Source organism: Montipora capricornis, chromosome 14, assembly GCF_036669925.1.
Source record: "Montipora capricornis isolate CH-2021 chromosome 14, ASM3666992v2, whole genome shotgun sequence".
Lineage (NCBI taxonomy): Eukaryota > Metazoa > Cnidaria > Anthozoa > Scleractinia > Acroporidae > Montipora > Montipora capricornis.
The window spans coordinates 28,607,612-28,627,611 of NC_090896.1; the positions used below are offsets into that span (position 1 = coordinate 28,607,612).

At 37.8% G+C, this 20,000-nt stretch overlaps 2 protein-coding genes and 1 pseudogene across 3 annotated transcripts in view; 1 reads left to right on the forward strand and 2 right to left on the reverse strand.

Annotated features, from left to right (window-relative positions):
* Positions 1-67: 67 nt before the first annotated feature.
* LOC138031835 (uncharacterized) lies at positions 68-1,602 on the reverse strand (annotated as a pseudogene).
* Positions 1,603-2,512: 910 nt separating this feature from the next.
* LOC138032263 (copper chaperone for superoxide dismutase-like) lies at positions 2,513-16,861 on the reverse strand. 2 transcript variants are annotated; one of them, XM_068879900.1, is made up of 9 exons: positions 16,818-16,861; positions 12,469-12,541; positions 9,451-9,582; positions 7,962-8,041; positions 6,707-6,813; positions 5,663-5,723; positions 5,465-5,536; positions 3,419-3,522; positions 2,513-3,323 (listed from the first exon to the last, which is right to left on the reverse strand). In XM_068879900.1, the coding sequence occupies exons 1-9, from the start codon at positions 16,854-16,856 to the stop codon at positions 3,191-3,193; spliced, it is 801 nt and encodes a 266-aa protein (XP_068736001.1). In that variant the 5' UTR covers positions 16,857-16,861; the 3' UTR covers positions 2,513-3,190. The 2 variants fall into 2 exon arrangements, with proteins under 2 accessions (XP_068736001.1, XP_068736000.1); XM_068879899.1 differs by having other exon boundaries at positions 5,459-5,536.
* A 73-nt stretch (positions 16,862-16,934) lies between these two features.
* The window catches only part of LOC138032827 (uncharacterized), an 18,463-nt gene continuing 15,397 nt past the window's right edge, over positions 16,935-20,000 (forward strand). Inside the window, exons 1-2 of the mRNA XM_068880548.1 lie at positions 16,935-17,135; positions 19,209-19,346. Of these exons, the coding sequence (XP_068736649.1) occupies positions 16,952-17,135; positions 19,209-19,346 (322 nt within the window). The 5' untranslated portion in view covers positions 16,935-16,951. The remainder of the gene's footprint in view (positions 17,136-19,208; positions 19,347-20,000) is intronic.

Genomic DNA, 20,000 nt, shown 5'->3' on the forward strand with positions numbered 1-20,000 from the left:
AATATGTCCATATTTGATGTGTGAATGTTTTCTCCATCAAAGTTGTTACCAGATTGATTTCAATGCGTCACTTTTGCTCAGTTCTTTCTGTAGCAACAAACTCAACATCTTTGACCACAAACACAACATTAATTTAATTTGTGGCAGTCTCCATGGGCAAAGTGGCTGTTGGTGACTATTTTCTGTGGGTCTTTTTCTTTTGTTTCTTCTTATCTGCCTCTGGTCTGGAACTTGTGCCAAATGCTCCAGCCTGAAAAGCCGGCTTGTCAGCCCTTGAGTTCCTGTTTGACCTTATTATCTGCCTCCCCTTTCGATACTTGGAGCTGATCTTGTGAGCTGCAGAGGCAATTCTGTCCTTCTCCTCCCTTCTCAAGGCTTTCAGCATATTCCTTCCAAGAGAAATTCCACAAGACTTCATCAAAACTGCCTTGCTACAAGCTCCTGTGTTGAATACCCATACAGTTTCACAAACTGCTATCACCACACGCCGCTTTCTGCGGTATCGTCTCTTGGGGAATCTTGACCACACCTGCCCATTGACGCTTTCATTCCGGTTCTGGGTTTGCCCCTGTAAACATCTTTACTGACATGGCAACTACCACACCAATCTTAGAGCTTTGTCCCCTTTTCTGCCAAGTTCCATCTTCGGAAACAGCGACTTTAGCAATTGAATGGCCGTCAACCATGCTTTCTTCACCCTCATTGGAGGCTAACTGGCTAAGCCTTTCTCTTGCTTCGCACATCAGTTTCTCAGCATTACTGATGGCTATCCTTTCTATTTGTTTCATATTTTGGTTGTATGCCTTCTTGGTAACTGGAGGTGAAAGGTCCATACCAGCACAGAACTTTGCCAGGCCAGCACGACCCCACTGGTTAGAAGACAAGATAGACCTCCTGTTCACTTCATAGGGTCACCACCCTTGCCACCAAGCCTCCTACTTGTTTGCAGAGCAGTAATAGTATCACAAAGTGAACATTTCAAAGAAAGTAATTCAGCAAGACCGTCTCTGCTGGAGCTGTTTTGAAAAAGCTGGAGTTTTGATTTTCGATTTCGGCATGAGCTACAATTAGCTGATTTGCTGATACATTGGGATAGTAGCTCAGCATCTGGTAGCTTGAAGCCATGTGCTTTCTCATCATGTACATGCTTCGCTGAAGAATTACTTTGAGAACAAGTGATGACTTCTTCTTCGTGATCAAAATTCTCAAAAGAACTGTTAAAAGTTTAGCTTTTGACATACTCTTTCGTGCAGTACGGTCTAGAAAATCGTCGTACTCATTTTGAGCCTTGGATGTGCTCGGTTGTGGGTCCACGCGTGTTTCCACTCCGGTGTAATGTCTGCCATCCCATTCTCATTCCCATTTTTGGCAAGATTTCCGCACAGGTCCCTACTTCATTATGCATACGCTCCTTTGTTTCAAGAAAACAATAGCGATAACAATAGACGTCCTTTGGCACTGTGGCGCTTTGTTCTTTCTTCTAGAGGTTTTTTTTCTAAGTCCCTATGGACTTTAAAAAGACCGGTCGAACTTCTGACTAAAATACGGAAAATCGCACATTTTTTCCTCCAATTTCGGCACTCTTCCTACAATTTTACCCATTTTCCAATTTTAGAACAAGCGAAATAAGTGGAGTTTCAAGCAATAATTGTAATATATAGGGTTCATATTCTCAAACATAACAAACAGACCAAATAAAAGTACTGTCATAAAAAATTTAATGGCTACCTGCTCTTTTTATCGTGAAAGTAACCTTTCCTTGTACTTATGCATGTATAAGCGGAGGGGTTGGCGCGGTGGTAAGATCTCTGCCTTCCAACCCTAAGGTCCCGGGTTCCATTCCCAGTTCTGCCGAGACTGGAATATTTGGCGACCTTCTTTCCCGCTAAAGTTCACTCAGCTTTCCATCCTTCCGAGGTCGGTAAAATGAGTACCAGCATGCATGGACTGCTTAGAAGCGGCTACAATTTGCGCCTGTATATGCTTCCAGTCCGCTGGGGGTAAATTGATCATTGTAAAGCGCCTTTGAGACGTTAGTGAAAGGGCGCTATATAAATGCACCACTTTACTTTTACTTTATATATTCGATTCTCTTGGGTACACGTATTGTTCTACAAAACAATAGCGCGAATGAATAATTAATTTATTCTGCATGCATAATGGTAGGGACCTGTACGGAAAATCATTCCCGTTTTTTTCCATGAAAACCTTTCCTTTTTTTTCTTTCAACAAGACGTAAACTTCCCTTTTCTTTTTCTAATGGTTTCTCCGCCTCCATCCATGAACAAATTCAAAAATACAACCCTAACGATACGTAAACAAACACGCAATTTCGATACTAAAGAGAAAAATAGTCCCGCATAACGCGCAATGACTACTGGGTTGGAAGAGGGGAGAAAGGAAGAAGAATCATGGGACTTTGTGGATCACGGAAGAGCAGATTTGGAAAATTTTTCGGAAAACCGTGCCGAAAAACCCCATAGCAACCAAAATCATTAAACCATAAACAATGGTAACTAAGGCCAATTTTAATGACTGCCATTGATTAAAATTAAAATTTTAGGCGGGCTTTTCAAAAATATTCCAAAAACGTTTCGAACTTAAAAAACTAATATAATAAACTCCCTTCACAGCCTTCTTTTCAATTTAGGCCGTCGATCAAATTTTCAGGTTAACTGCCTCCTTGAGCTCTGCTTGCAGTGAAGCATTTCTGCTCCCTTTTTGCATTTGCAATGTGTGTTTCTGACCATTCTGATCAAAGTCAGAGCCACGGCCCAAAAACTAAAAAAAAAATTACTTCAGATCGCCATTTCTTGCTAACAAATGGCTCTGTCTATACTACCAGATGCAATTCATTTTATGAAAAGGCTGAATTACTATTTTCCAAGACTTTCATCTTGTCACACAACTTTAGATCATACCACCTTTTTGGTACAGTAACAATTACTGAGAAGTACAACAACCTATTACTCCTAGTTTTCTCCTCTCCTTTACCTCCCAAGTTCTTCTTGCTAAGATGTTAGCAATAAGGGTAGATTGCTTGTGCAGGGTGTGTGTGTGTGTTGGAGAGGGAGGGAGGGAGGGAGGGAGGGGCTGAAGATGGCAAAGTGCAACTCCATTCCTGCCTGTCGCATTGAAATATCAAACTGAAAATAGATGCTGTCTGGCTGGCTGGCTTCTTTAGTGAACATTACAACTGAGATGGTGGACTTGTTGGCACATATGATGCCTTGTCCTCCCAAAGGATTTTTCCATCACATGCACAGAACTTCTTGGAGTTCTGGAAGAGACCAGCTGATCTTGCAATGATTCCACAAGTTAATCTACAAGGAAGAAAATTGTCCTGGTGAACAAGACCACTTAACACAGAGAAGAAAGAAGAGAATGAAAACGAACAACAACTGAAATTTTAATTTACCCAGGGCCAGAATTTCCATTTGTTTTTGACAACAAGTTACTTCCACGCCCTAAATCATCCTCTCCGCTGTGCACAACGAGGGACCTGCCAATCACGTCCCAAACCTAGCAAAACATTGATTACATTACTCATACAATCATATCATTACTACCCTGGGTATTATTATTATAATAATTATTATTATTCATTGTGTGGTAGTATGACATGATATGGGACAAGCTTGAGGAGTCACATCAATATTTGATTTGCCAGCCTAACTTACTTGTTGTACAGAGGTCGGTTGCCAACCTCTTTCCTTTTGCTAAATTGTAGTAGAATCTGTTTTGGGTAACAAGGTATCAACCAAGGCTACCAATACAAAATGAATTTACCTAGCATAGTGATGATTATGAGGGATTACTTAAAACTGTAAAACACATAAACTAGAAATTGGAAGGACATGGCTTCATCTCCATTAGTGCCTTTTCATTTAGTTCCAGGTATGCCCGGGTCCTTATTATTAATATTATTAATTAGTTCACAAAATAACTGTGAGAATGGCACTTTTGGACATTTCTGTCCCAGCAGTGCAGAGCCCTTGTATGCATTTAACCTACACTGGGCTAGCCTTAACAAGTCTCCTATTCCTCAGCAGTACAGGATTGCAATGAGATGGACTCCTGCTGGGAAGAGGAAAAGAGGAAGTCCCAAAACGAAATGGAGACGATCAGTGAAAATGACAGAGGCTGGAGGGACCTGGAGCCAGATTCAACGGTGGTCATCTGACAGACAGCATTGGAATTCTTTGGTGATGGCCTTACATGTATGTGCTACCTAGCATGATGAGGATTAACTATTCCTCAGTGGTAGAGGATCAGAACTAGTAATAATAATCATTACTAATAATAGTTGATTATTATTGTAGTTTTGATTATTGAAAGGTCGTAGATTGAACTCTGGCAGCAAAGAGCACCCTAAGTTCTTTAACATATGCTGGCATCATCAAGGATAAATCTCTTCATGCTATGTTATCATTTCTAAGAAACATTAATACTTCATTGCTTCGTGCCGAGCTGTTCAAAGCCTGTTTAGAACTGATTCTTTTTCCTGAGTTTTCAATTACCAAAACCTCTACTACTGTTGGTAACCACAGAAGTGCCATTGGTGCTTGGAACAACACAGCATAGGATATTTTTTGCTCCTGAGCTTGAGGAAAACTAGACAAGAAACTAAGTTCTCTCACACTGAATGCAGCACCTCATTCCAGACTAGATAACGAGCTGAACCTCTTTTGCCGCTCCTCCTTGAATCTAGGTTTCGTGCAGCCACTTTACTTGTGCCTGTCTTCTCCTCGCACTTGACCAACTGAGCAGCAAAAGAAGGACTGCTCGTAGTCTAGTTCCAGATGGGATAATAAAACTATTTTCACAATCATGATTCAGGTTTTGTTCTGCCATACAGTGCTACAGTATTTCGACCCAACCACATTTGTAACATTTTAGTCAATCTGAGATTTTTCCTTTTCTGTTCTCTGGTAATCTTGGGAGACTTCTTCCTTTTCATAAATTATGCAAGTACTGGTACATTTTCAGAGATAATTCACGACATTGTTAACTTTTGTGATACTTGACGTTTCCACAGGAGTGAAATATATTGCATTGTTCTGTGGCAGGAAGAATAATTATTAAATGACATTCAGTGTGTGAAAGAACAAACATTAATTTAATTTCCTTTAAAGAAAAATTACAGGTATCATATTTAAGACAACGTTTCAGTGTCCTCATGACACCATCATCAGGTCAAAATATAATATCCGCGAGCACAAACCATGTCTAAATATTCAAAGTGACTCGATAAAAGCAAAACTCTTCACTTAGCCTTTAGATACTTTGAACTTGAACGTGAACATTAATATTCTTATCTGTTAAATATTATATTTTGACCTGATGATGGTGTCATGAGGACACAGAAACGTTTTCTTAAATATGATTCTACCTGTAATTCTCATCATCAAATCAGTAACATTATCATGCCTGTTAAAGAAAAATATTCTTAATAAACCTTCACATTTTTTTCTTCCATTCTAAAATGAGCTCGCCCATTCTTGTCAGCTAGAATATTGCCAAGATCACCAACATGCTGCAATATGTGAAAAAAAAATTTAAATAAGTTCTCAAATCAATAGCTAAATTACTTCAAATTTCATGGATAAATAATTTATTAATTAATAATAATAAAGTAATAATGTTATATAAATATTTATACTCTTTCACTGTCTTCTGGTGCACCATGCTTACAGTTTTGTGGATTGTAGTGATTGCCAGTGCTATCAGGAAATAAAAATACCGATCATGGATTAAATTACAAGCTGTACTGTCTCTAGACCTAAGATTTAGTTTGGACTGGAACCAGTAGCTATAGGGAAATGGGCAGGTACAAAACACAGGTCAAAGGTTATTGTTTTACAATACAGAAACAACTCTTAGACTAACTGTTTACCAATGATAACATTAGGCCTAAAACCTTTTGTTTAGGCTTAAGGTTATCCTGTGACCTGTGTTTTGTACCTGTCACAGGGAAACTTGGCAACAAGTCCTTCATCGTTGTTCGACAAATGCATATTATATGATCACCGGTATGCCTGGGCACACTTAAATAGGCCGAGTTGTTTTCCTGACCTCATGCAAGAATGAAAGAGCTTTTAGATGACTACTCAGTATGTACATTGTAACCCATTGAATATACTTTTTGTCTCGTTTTAAGAAACGACTTCGAGGATCAGGAGGCAGTTAGGCCTAGTGGTTAGGACGCCTGCCTTGACATCTGGAGTTCCAGGGGTTCAAGATTCTTTCTGACTGCTAACTGAATTTGTTCCTGGTAGTCCCTGGTTCAACTTCCCAGCTGCACTTGTAAATAGGCAATTGGTTTGCCTCTGACCAGTTGGGATTCTTAACAGTTGTTGTTGTTCTGTCATTTCGTTCATTGTGTTTCATTGGCCCTGAAAAGCCCCTACGGGGAGTGGTCAATTAAGTATGTTTTGTATTGTATTGTATTGTATTGTATCAAAACAATGGGGCACAAAACAATTAAAATAAAGGCTGGGGAATAAAAGGGTTATTCACTGTTAAAGGGATTTCAACCACAACTGGGTACACTTCAAAAACAATTTAATTATCACAGTGCTAACTTGTCATTGCACTTTTCTCTTTTTTAGCGCACACCACTGTTTCAATCAACCATATTAGTGCATTAATTTTGTTTCTCTGCTCAATTATTAAAGAACATACGGTAAACTATTTTTCTTCATACCTCTGGCACCCCTGAGATAAATCACCCAATTCATGAATATTAAGTCCATGAAGACCTGGCATGAGACCATTGACCACACCATCGATCACGCATATTTCTTCAGATACCTAAAGAAATAAACAAACAGTACCAATCTCCAAAGTACTTTAATGCATGCTATGATTGGCCAATATGCTACAGTTCTGCTGCTCATCTTTACATATGGTCAACCACTGATTTCTTCAGTGGATGATTGGATTACCATGTGGGACATCATGGATTCAACCCCAGGCTGGACCAACTCTAAAAGTGTGCATCAAATAACTCAGGAGAAAGACTTGCCTTAAAGAACAGAGCTGTAAATGGGCAGGATTTCAAGCCCTTTTATAGGTATGCCTCTTTCTGGCTTTTACTGTACTTATTCTTACTCAAACCACTGCCTCGCCCAACATCAAACACTTATTAGCTCTCTCTCTAAAGAAATGACTGTTTACAGTGTAGGGTGTTCGCGAAAACAGCCGCATTTTAGATAAACAGGAGAGTCCTGGACAAAGCTAAGACCTGACTTGATAAATAAAGAAATCTTCCTAAGAGTGCTGCTGGTGGATTTTACCTTGATGAGTTGCAGATAATTTTAAAGGGGAACTAAAGGCAAAATAATACGCATTTTCTATTTACACTTTAGACCATGCACAATAATGTTTTCAACTTTTTTCTGGCATATCTGTCGTTTTTCCACCTAAACAAATGTTTTTATTCCCATTTTGGGCCATCAGCATCGCGGCTCAGAATGGAGGAGTCAGCGGTCATTTTTGCAGCTTATGATGTATGATAATAATTTATGGGGAAGACATGCGAAAGCGCCCAATATAGAAGCAGTGTTTTTGACTAATGTTTGTCGTGAATATCAAGTCTGTGAAGAAACAGCAAAACAAGTCAACAAAGAAAATATCCACAGCAGCACTTGTGTCTCTTGATTACGAAATCTCTGCTCCCCATATCATACATCACAGCAGGGTGCTGATTTAGTTTTTGGGGCTGCACTGAAAACACAGAAACAGCGGGATGTACCCATTACTAGAGAGTCCCAATAGGGGTTGAAGGGTTGATCTACTCAAAAACAATGTGCCCTTTACCCCAGGTTTGTCTTCCTAAGAGAGCCACATAGAGATTTACTGTGTCTAATGCCAGACAACATTACTTGTCAATGCATAACCCCAAACTGACCATTGACGAGTAAAATCGTCTGCCGTCCATTTTTTATTTATAAATTTACCTGAACAAATCTAGCAAGTCCTAAAGCACTCCCACAGCGCATCTCTGCCACAGCAGCTCCTAAATTAGATACATTAGCACCTGGAAAATTGAAACATCATGTTCTGGTAAATATTATTATCCAATGTATTGGCACCTGAACCACCTTGGATCACCCTCATTGATGACTACAATACAGACAATTATTGTCTGGCATTAGACAGAGCAAAATCTATTAATTCCCACTCCTAGGAGTCAATGGGTTTAATCTTTGAAACTCATCACCTGAGGATGACATTGGGAAAGTTTCCTGAATATTAACATTCGTGCTGTTGAGAGCAGCAAGTATAGTATGTGTGCACAAAAATTGACCTATGACAACCCTATAAACAGCAACCTTGAGGGTTATCCAAACTGCAGAAACTAGTAACTGGCCCATATTCAGCTTTATAATGTCCTATAGAGTTTTAAAATGTAGGCACAGTTAGTACATTTAACTATTAAAAACTGTGATAAAACTTAATTATGTAAACATTCTTAAAAATACTACAAACTTAGTTAACAACTTTGCTAAAAAACGACGATGTTTCAGTGTTGGCTAAACATCATTATCAAGTCAAAATTATTTGAAAATTGCAAACTATATACTAAAAGCACAATAGTTGATAAAGGAGCCTGTATAGTGAAAGAAAGAAACAATGAAAATTAAACAAGAAGTCCATCTGGATATTCAAATAAGGCTTGAGACTCTTAATGAGGAGCATTTCGTAGACTAAGCACTCAAATTTGCCCTCGGCTGGCACTTTCTTAAGACCTTAAACTGACATTCTTTTAAAAGATCTTTACTAATGTGAGCTTGCAAGAAATGTCGACCAATTGCCGAATTTCTGTGTTTTGTGTTTGGTGACAAATTCACCAATGGATTCCTGCTCCTCATTAAGAGTCTCAAGCCTATGGTAACTTTGAATATCCAGGTGGACTCCACACGAGCCAAACTTTTTGTTTAATTTTTAATGTTCCTTTCTTTCATGATACAGGCTTCTTATCAACTACATTTGTACTGTTCTTTTAGTACATGTATTTAAAATTTGCAAGTTTCAAATAATTTTAACTTGATAATGAATGTTTAGCTAAGGTCAAAACGTCACTGTTTTTTAACAAAGTTTTTAATCAAGTTTTTAGTATTTTTATGAATGTTTAGATATGTTTTATCACAGCTTTTTATAGTTTTAAATGTTTTCCAAAATCACTTCTTCTTTGAACAGTTAGTACAGTCCACAAAGTCATTAGAAAATCATTGTGTATTAAATATGGCTGAACCTAAAAGTAGCAATGTAAACTTACTGAAGTCCTACGAAGGTCACTTTGCACATTAATTTTAGAAGAGAGGGGTACAACTTACCAGAATTGCTCCAGTCTGTCTAACTTTGATCAGAATTAAAAAAAGCATCAGATGAAGATGCTCCCTGACTGTAACGGGAAGAAAGGGACTACATGTACATGTATATTACCTGGGGTTCCAAGCCCACGTAAGATGGCCATTCGTCCTGAGTTTTCTATTAGTTCTTGGACTTTCCCTGTTGGAAGTGTTGTCTCTACAATGACTTGCTCGTTATCCAAGTTCACAGTGAATGCCTCGATTCCTGGAGAAACACCAATGAAACAGTAGTATTTTTTAAACTGGGAATATTGCCGGAACATGGTCCTTTTTCAGCTGTACGTACTTATGGATTGGCCACAGACTCCTACCAACCAACTTGCTATTATCTATGATTGTTAAACACTTGTCTCTTACTAATACAGTAAGGATCAACAGTGGGATTTTCCCTGCCTATACTGTACTATTTTTCATTCCTGCCTTGTAGTGTTTGTATTTACATTAGGGATCTCTCCAGCGTGGGAATCCGGTGACCGAGTGGGCATAGGACAAGTGATCGTTTAAGGAACAGTGTGAACTAGGAGAGTGTTTTCGATTAGCTTCTTTGCGATCCATAAGGATATTACAATTTGCCTTCTCTAAGAGTAAGCAACAGACTGAGTAAACACTGTCACCTTTAAGGTAAACTGTTCCGTACCCCCCCTCCCCCCTCGCTTTTCTAATTTTCCACAAAAATTGAAAAGTGTCCGGCATCCAGCCACCCTCCTTTAGAATACCAGGTAGTCACTAGTGATATCACTCTTATGGACAAAAGGGTGTTGCATGTTATTACTGTTTTGTGATGCCATCACTCAAACAAAAGACAACTACTGGGTACATTTAATTAAAAAATTGAAAGATCTGTATTTTCCAGAGCAGAACAATAATACATAAATATATTTTTAGTAGAGTAAAAGCAAGTTGGCTGGTCCGCTAATTCCAACTAACATGTTGTACACCGAATGTAGTTCAATTTTATCCCCTGGTTTAATTTTTTTTAAAACCATTTCAAAATTCTTGAAACAGTCCAAAATTTGTGAACCAGTTTAATTTTTTTAAACTGGTTTATTTTTGTCAAATGTCTAAAAAAGGGATTTTCCTTTTGGGGGTGTACATGTAGTTAAAAAATAGGGGCATTTTTTTTTGGGGGGGATGGGGGGGTCTCAAAAAGAACGAGACATTCCTTTCCTCCATTCTACATGTACTTCTCCTACCCCTCCCTGATCTTTCCCATTGCCTCTATCCTATCTCACCCTTCCTTCACAGATCTATCCCCCTTTGCCTTCCAGATCAAAATGTACTTATTCCATGCCTAGAAAATGCCCACCAATCAATGGCAGCTCCAATATTCCTCTTTGTGATTGAGATCAACTGAATGGTAAAAGGTCACCATTGTACCCCAACAGTACTTGCTCTTAGGAAAAATAACTGATATTGAAAAACCATTCTGCTCGAGTAGAGACCAAGTTTGGAAAAATCCAATCACTTATTTCTCTTACAAGAGTAGATAATTATGTGCAGTGCTACTAGCACTGAGCTCTCAAGTTTTAAAGTTTCCAAAGCGTGAGATGCTTGGTGCAGATTGCACCCAAGGCGCAAGTGTCCTGTGTTTCTTGCACCAGAGGTGCCAAACAATTCTAGAGGGGTCCGAGGGCATGCTCCCCTAGAAATGTTTTGAAATTTGCACTTCTCAGATCGCTGGAAATGCACTGTCAAGTCCGCCATTTTGTTTCTTTCATGCTGCTTGCTAAGAGAGCCCATGTTATTATGGTCAGCCTGAGCTAACATATCGGCCTATAATTCATATATTAATGGCTGAAAGTCCTGATCAAGAAACAAGAAAATTGGTCGCACACAAACAGATTGAACATTGGCCGAAGTTAAGTGCCAGTGAAGGAGTGAATTCGGAATTCATGAGCACTTCTGAAAGCTGAAAAGGTAGAGTTACCTTAGAGAAAAGTGAGATTGCATCGCAATGTGTGAGACTCACACTCAATGCATGAGACTTGAGAGCTCTGTACTAATCTTACTTACGATTATTTTAAAGAAAATTCCTACATGTAGTGTACATCAGCAAACATAAACAGGCCATTTTGCAAAATGAGTACAGTAATTTCCTTTCAACTTGAAGATAAATTGAAGTTTAATAAATTAATATAATTGTAACTGTTACAGTACAAAATAATAATACCATTGTAACATTAATGTAACATAGTTACTTTCCAGTAGCTACATGTAGTTGTACGTGTATACTGCACTTGTTAATCAAAAATCTGAGAGACAAATATTTATGAATCTTGTACATGTACAGTCATGTATTAACCAAGTTGTATTGCTAAAGAAATCATTGAAGAATCCCTGTTTTTTCATTATTTTACAAAAAGGAGTCCTACTATATGTGAAAGACAGCATACTAGGGTTTAGCTCTGAGAAAGGGTTGACGCCCAAAACGTCAGCTTATTTGTGAGTGCGGGCGACCAAATTTCTGAACAAGTAGCCCCAACAGGCGCCTTACATGTACTTGATTCATCCTCACTTTCTTGTAAATGTGACCTCAGCTGGAATTTATTAATTCTGGGCTCTTGAAAAAATGACTCGGGCTGCTATTAAACTTTTAATGTTGGAAGCCCAGAGGGCTCCCGGAAAATTTTCTTAGGCAGCAGCCTTGGGTTTGGAAAAAAAAATGGACTGATTCAAAAATATTTAAAAAAAAATTACACCAGGGGATAAAATTGAACTACAAAATACACGAACATATACATGAGAGCTGCTTCAAACAATGGCCGGGTGCCCATCCATCTCCCACTTCCTTAGTTAGGGTTGTATTTGTCTCAAATTGCTTTCAAAACTACAGTACATGTAGTCCACACTTTGTTTAAGGGTGAGGTCATGCAGTGTTTGTATTTACATCCGGTGACCGAGTGGGCATAGGACGAATGATCTTGTAAGGGAACAGTGTGAACTAGGAGAGTGTTTTTGATGAGCTTCTTTGTGATCCATAAGGATGTTACAGTCCAATTGATGCAATCATAATGTGCATCTGGAGAACTGTCATCTATACAGACTGAATAAGATATTAATTTTATTTAAAAGCAGACATCAGAGAACGTACCTTCCACTCCCTCAAGGGAATTTTTGATAGCATTCACACACTTCTGGCAAGTCATTTGTACAGCAAACTCCATCTAGAAGAGACAAAAAACAGTAAGCATCCCAAAAAGTAACCTGATTGTTATGTAACGGTTTAGATCTCTTAAGTTTGGGTCTTGACTACTGGGTACAACATTGTACATTAGTATGGTATTGAAGTAAAAATAGAACTGTAACCAGGATAAGACATATTAAAAATGTAAAAACGTTCTCTGGTTAAAAAACGGTTAAAAAACAATCATGAGCTTTCGGCTATCAGTCTATAGCCTTTAACGAATGAAAAAATTGTAAGCGAGTGGACGGAATATATACGAAAAGGGGTGCGAAAAATTCTATAAAAGTGTAATACAAAAAAAGGTGTGAAGAAGGAGTGAAAAATAATGTGAAAAAGAGACTAATTACAATAAAATGGAGTATTGCCTATAATAACTCTAAGCCGTTGCCTAGGCAATACTCCATTTTATTGTAATTAGTCTCTTTTTCACATTATTTTTCACTCCTTCTTCACACCTCTTTTTGTATTACATTTTTATAGAATTTTTCACACCCCTTTTCGTATATATTCCGTCCACTCGCTTACAATTTTTTCATTCGTTAAAGGCTATAGACTGATAGCCGAAAGCTCATGATTGTTTTTTAACCGTTTTTTAACCAGAGAACGTTTTTACATTTTTAATATGGTATTGAAGTTTAGTGTTAGACTGAAAAGATCACCTCAAGGCTCAATGGAACATTTCATACAAATTGTAATTTTCACACCCAGTACATCAAAATCACATTAATTTGTTTTACAGTTGAATTTTATCCATTAACTCCTTAGAAGCCCTAGGACACCCCGAGTTGACAAGTAAAATTGTTATATAGCTAAATTTTTTCCCCAACAGTGTGCACTCTCATTGCTTACTTTGAGGTCACATGACATCCATTTGTTACAATAAAACTGTTTCCTGTCAAAAGTCTCTGAGCGAGCAACAGTGTAGGTGCGATAATACCTTTGTGTGTCTGTCCTTTGGAGTTCATTAGCACTTTCGTTTTTCCTGCTCATTGTTAATTACGGTAGTTCTTTCATTATTTTGCCTAGCCTTTGTGATAGGTTTTGTTCACTAGTTTTCCTTCGTATTTTTAGATTCTTTACACTTGCTAGTTCTAATTTGCATAATACCATATATATGGGTATCTTGTAATTTTTGGGCTATTGTTACTCAGTTTTGTTCCAAGTTTGTTCTAGTTAGGTTTTTATCGTAATTTTTGTTTGCTTGAACATTAAGTCCGTCGTCACATTCGTCCTTTACCGCACTCGTTATTCAAATACGTTTCCAAATACATCTCCAAAGTGCAAGCGAGTTGAGTTATTTGCATCTGCGACGACAAACAGTGCAAAATCCATAACGTCAGAGGATAACAGTGCACTGTTACCCGCAAATGTTGACCGACGATCGCCGTTATTATTGCATTGCCATTGCACATTTTTGTTTTTGTACTATATAAAAAATCACTTAATTACTGGTCCCGAGGGAAACAGTTCATTTTGTTTCCCTCAAATTTCGATGTTTGAGATTCTCAGGAAACAAAATGAACTGTTTCCCTCGGGACCAGTCATTAAGTGTTTATTGTCTGTCATTAGACAGAGTAATTAATTGCGTTATTAATAAAAGTCACACTCCAAGGAATCAATGGGTTAATGGCTCAGGGCACACAGTTTTTGACTGATTAACCCATTGACTCCTCAGGGGGCTTGGACGCAACTAGTTGACAAGTACATGACTTGTAAAATTGTCTAGCATTAGACAGAATAACATTATTAAGTCTTATTCCCAGGGGTCAATGCATAAATGAAATTATTGGACTCAAACAACATGTCCAGACAAGTACTGTAATGAGCTGATTGACCCGAACTGCCAGTTTATTGTATGTCAACACATTACTTCGTTTTTCAATTTGTTTATAATTGGCATGTTGAACACCTCAATAATGAAATAGTGTCAACTGTATCTAGTGCTGGGGTACTACATGTAATAGTCCATTTTACAGTAGTGTGCTTAGCTACATGTACCTGGCCTATGAATGAAAGTGAGGCTGGAGTTGACCTTGTTTTGATAGAAATCTCACTGCTTTTTTTACGTAAATTCTTACTAATTAGCATGACAACAACATCATTAACATAAGAAAAGGAGGGAGGTCTGTATCATAACAAGGTCAACACCAGCCCTACTTTCATTTAAAGGCCAGGCAACTAAGCACACAACTTTAAATTGGTCTATTGGAGACACTCCAATGCAAAGAAATGAAATCATGTTAATTAAATCGCAGGTTGGTGTTTGGGGAGAGCATAAAACTCGAGTGTCTGTAGAAACAGCTCTTGGAGCAGAGAAAGAACCAATGAACTCAGCCCACATGACACCACGTCTTGGAATTGAACCCTGGCCACATTCATTGGTGGGAGGTGAGTGCTCTGACTAATGTGCCATCCATACTCTCTGAGAGGTGAAAACAGCACTAGTAATATTGAGTGTACACTCAAGTTCTTTATCCTGATCAACTCACAACTTCCTGACCATCACTACAACTCTTAGGGGATTTGACTAATAAAAGCAGGATGGAATATGGGGAGTTTCAACTTCACCTGATAGGGGTGCAAAAATCGTGGATTTTTAAACAGAAGCATCAGATGTAAAATACATGTACATGTACAAATGCACCTGCACCCTGAATTTTTTCTGGCCCTGAAGATAAATATGACAGGATTTAAAGCTTGGTGTTCAACCGTCACGTTGAATGGCTCATTTCAGTTTTCCCATCCACCTGCGCCATGTGTCTAAAACGGTTGGCATACATAGACCCTTAAGTCAGCACTCTTGGCCTTCAAAAAATAAAATCTGTAGAGCTGATATTTTGTGGAGTCACTGGCTGAGAAAGTGCCTGATGGGATCAAAGTTTCCTGGTTCCTATGAACACTGCCCTTTTATAGGGAAGATATTTGCTTACAAGCATTGCTTTTGTTATTCAAATATGCCAACCACAGCAAGCCCGTAACCACTGTCAAGAAACTTTTAGTGTAATTTCTGGTGTGAAATTTGCAGGAAACCTACTTAACTATTTTAGACCTATTCATGTCTTTGATCATATGGTAAAAATGGCATTGAGAAAAATATTTCGGCTGAACTGTCACATACGGTAGCTTTTGTGTAAATCATTTTTGCATGGGAAACCGCTTGTTAGAAATACTTTTTTCAAGTCCTTTCCCAAAAAAATGCGGAACTGATGAATCTCAAAAATCCGGATTTACAAGATTTAATCCGAAGTATCCTCCTTGTACGCGACAGACTTTCCTTTCAATGACTTTTGCAAACTCGCTCAACATGCAGAAACAATAAGAAAAAAATGTTTGGAAAAAGAGTAATGAAGGTTGTCTTTAAGAGTACAGACCACGCTAAACCACATTTCGATTTGTTTTTTACCACAATATCAACGTCAAAGGAATGTTTTTTTTTTAAGGTCGCGAGCTGAAAAAGGCATAGCGCGATACAATAATGCGATCAGTGTGGTATGGACTGTTATCGACAACGGCAAATTAGTCAATCACATTGCGAGATTAGCAGCAATTGTGGTAAAATATTCAGTTCCTACCATGTACAGTACTTTGCCATTACAATTTCTCATGTATTGCTACTTTCCTAAATAAACGGATCAGACATTAAAAAATAGTGGGTAGTTTGATCCACTTTGGCCTCGTTAGCACCCTCCCACATAAAATCCTGGTTACGAGTCTGCACAGGAGAGTATCAAGTATTTATGAGTCAATGAATCAATGAGTCAATGAGTCATGAGTCATGAGTCAATGAGTCAATGAGTTATGCAGTTACCCTAACCCATAAAATGAAAGCTAAAGTTTCAGAGAGTGCTTAGGCCTAATCACTGAAACGAGGGCTCAGGCTTAATCAATAAATTATTGCTATATTGACTATGAGTCTCATTGACTCATGACTCATTGACTCATTGACTCATTGACTCATTGACCATTTGACTAATAAATCATGGGACCTCACCACAGGAACAAAAGACCCTTTGGTTCGACAGCCAATGAGGCTCTGGTTGGCACAGTAACGACAGTACAAATGTAGGTGACGTCAACGATATCTTCCATGTAAGCTTCGATGGGGTGCAAATTAAAGTAAAAAGGGAAAACAAATCATATGCGCACCGCTCATTTACGATCCTCCCAAACTCTCATACTTCATGACGTTGGGACAAAACGCGGCTCCCAACGGAAGGAAATAGATCGAAAACTTAAATTTGCCATCTCATGCTCACCTTTGTTACTGCAAGGTTCGTGTTTGTATTGGACGCCATTTTGAAAATTGGAAAACCGGGTAACCTGGGTCGAGGGGTTACATATACCTCGACGTGAAAAAGAGGTTGCTGTGCAAAGCCCGGGAAAAAAGAACATGGCGGACAACGCACAAGGTCACGCGAAAGTTCATCCCTTGGTGATATTTTACGACAGCGAAGCTGCTTACGGAAATGTGTTTAGTGGAGATATAATTGAAATTGCCGCTAAGTGCCATCCTGATGTAGTGAAAGGTTCTTTTCAGAGCTTGATAAACACAAAACAGCCGTTATGCTCGTTTGGTAAGTGAATTTTAAAACGTTGTTAATACGTAGGCGTCGAAAATTAACATTGTCAGCAAGTTTCTCTTTCACTTTACATGTAAGTAAACGATGGTAATTTGAGAGGAAGAAATCGTGTCTTCTCGCACTGAGAAAAAAGGCTACGGAGAGTTGATAAATTGTCAAAAGATCGAAAAATGAAACTTTTTGCGCTCATTTAGTGAAGGTATGCGCGGCATCACGTAGTACAAAACACATTATTATTTCGCTTTTTTTGCAATGTAACACCATTCTGCATTGAGCTAAAGCGGGCAACATAGTTTTTAAGATCTAAAAATAAAGAAAATGTTGTTCAAAATATTGAGCTAAGAAAGATAGAGCGCAATGCGTGTTTTGTGATATAGCGTTTCCGGCATGTAAGGGTACAATGTACAGCTCAAGGTGTAAAGGAAAAGAAAGAAAATCGCAAATACATTTTTGTCTCTTTCTATAACGATGTTTTCATTTCCGAAACCCACCATAAAATAGCATGAGGCCATCATGGTATAATGATGTTTTCGTACATGGAATTGGAAAAATGAAGAAATTCTTATTAATGATTAACGCAGATTGCAAAGTTACGCAATGGTCTAGCATTCAAGCATAAATTAACTATTCTCAATTGATGGTTCCTTCAAAAGTGAATTCATTCCCTGCTACTGATGCATTTTCCCCAAAAGAAAAACAAACATATCAAAGCAGAACTATTAAATATATCATACTGTTTTTTTTCTGATAAAATGGAATTCTTAGCAATCACTTAATTTAAATTAAGTAGTGAAACAGCGATCCAATATTGTGCCTCAACTACATTAATGAAAATGATCTGGTGTCTTACCAAACCTTAGCTTGTAGAAAATGTTTTTGCTTGGTTTCCCTTCTCCAAGTACAGGACATTGCTTTTTTTTTAGTACAAAAATTGTGGAGAATTACAAAAATGAGTAGCTTGAAACATCTATATCTTTATTGTATTTTCAAGGTGTGGCTTAAAGTAGTTTATTCTAAGTAATATGGTGACTAAATGTGATAATATTGATCTTTCTTTTTCTAAAAGGGGTTTGATAGATTGATAAGGGGTCTCAAACCTCAAAGGGAAGTTGAGAAGGGTTCAAGTTATTGGGAGTAAGGAGTTACATGTAAGCAGCAATCCTTTATCAAGATACAGGCAGTGAAGTTAAATGTACCCTAAACCAACGAAACCTGAACTGGACTGACACGTTTGGTGTAATGCAAAAAAGTATAAGCATTACAGGGCTGCTTCAAAATACATGTAAATTTAATGTTTTGGACGGCAGTACACTGTGTGTTTTCATTTGCCACGTACTGACAGACGTGGTTCAAGTTATGGAGGGTAAAAATATAAGAGAATGACCTGAAGAGAAACGAAAATTGCTTCGAGCCAGTGGGAGGTTTGAGTTACATGTATCAAGGGTTGAGTTGCCAAGGTTAAAATTGCTGTAAATGTATCATGGAAATCCAGGGAAAATCAATTTTGGGAGTTGACTGTATAATCCACTTTCATAAATGTCGACCTCCTTTACATTCTTTTGTATTTAATAATACAGTGTATGTTAATTAGACCTACGCTGTACTGCCCTCGTTTTGAAACAAATATTCTTTTGACGTTTGGTCCTCGTAGCGATGCTAGAAAGGCTTATTACCATTAAAACAGAAGATTATTATTTGGCCACCATTATGAAAGAGGTCTATATAGTTACATACACTAACTGATAAAGATTAGATAGAGTTTAAAAAGCATTTTAAAGGGAAAATTAATGATAAAATAATTACTGTTACATAACTTTTCAATTACCTTGTGTCATCATTGTCGAATGTGAAGAAATTGACGTAAGTGACATAAACTGTAATAATTTACAGAATGATATGTACATAGAAATAGGTATGCTTGAATTACAAGAATGCGACTAAATAAAGCTAAACAAGACAGTGTTCATGCAAAGAGTTTCCCACGAGTAGAGTCACGTCAATGATGACATAAGGTTGACAAATTGTATAACAAGTATATTCATACCTTTACCATTTTGCAATTTTCAGCAACAAAGGAATGTTCCATATCTGAAAATGACCTCAGAAATAAGCCATATTTCAAGGATGTGCTAAAGAAGTTTCTCTCTTGGATTGACAATATGGTTAAACAAGCAAAGAAGAGGCATGGAAAGCCGTATGTCCCAGGTACTTTGAATTGTTTAAACTGATGCAATGATGCATTGTCTTTGAATTAAAACTCTTGGTGTCAAGAAGCTTGACATACCCACATAAGTCTGGCACAGATACATACTTGTATTATTCAAACGGATGATGCCAGTTGCATACCAGTCACACATGCAGTATAAAAGCATTAAAACCGTTATACAATGTACTTAACACATACATGTAGCACATCATAAATCATGAGAGAAAATTCTGTCGTTTAAGATTTTTTTTATGTTGAGACAGTGATACCATTGTCATAATGTCACTGTATTCTAAAACCTGAAAGAGGTTCAACATTAATGGGCAAAGGTTTCGTAAGACATAAACAAGCAAAAATTAATGATACATGTAGGAAAGAACAACGTTTTTTTGACATCATGACACCATTTTTAGGGTGAGACGAAAATGAAAAGATGAGGTTGCCCTTCGGGCAAGCTGTTACTTGAGGTTACTAGCCCGAAGGTCCCAGGAGCTAGCCCGAAATTGAATTGTTAATAAAGAATTATCAGATTTATTTAATTATGCAAAATACGTGAAGTAATGATACCAAGCATAGAATGTGATTTTCGTTTTAACTTCAACCTCAAATTAAACAATGTAACAGAACGACCAGTATTTACACCTGACCACTAG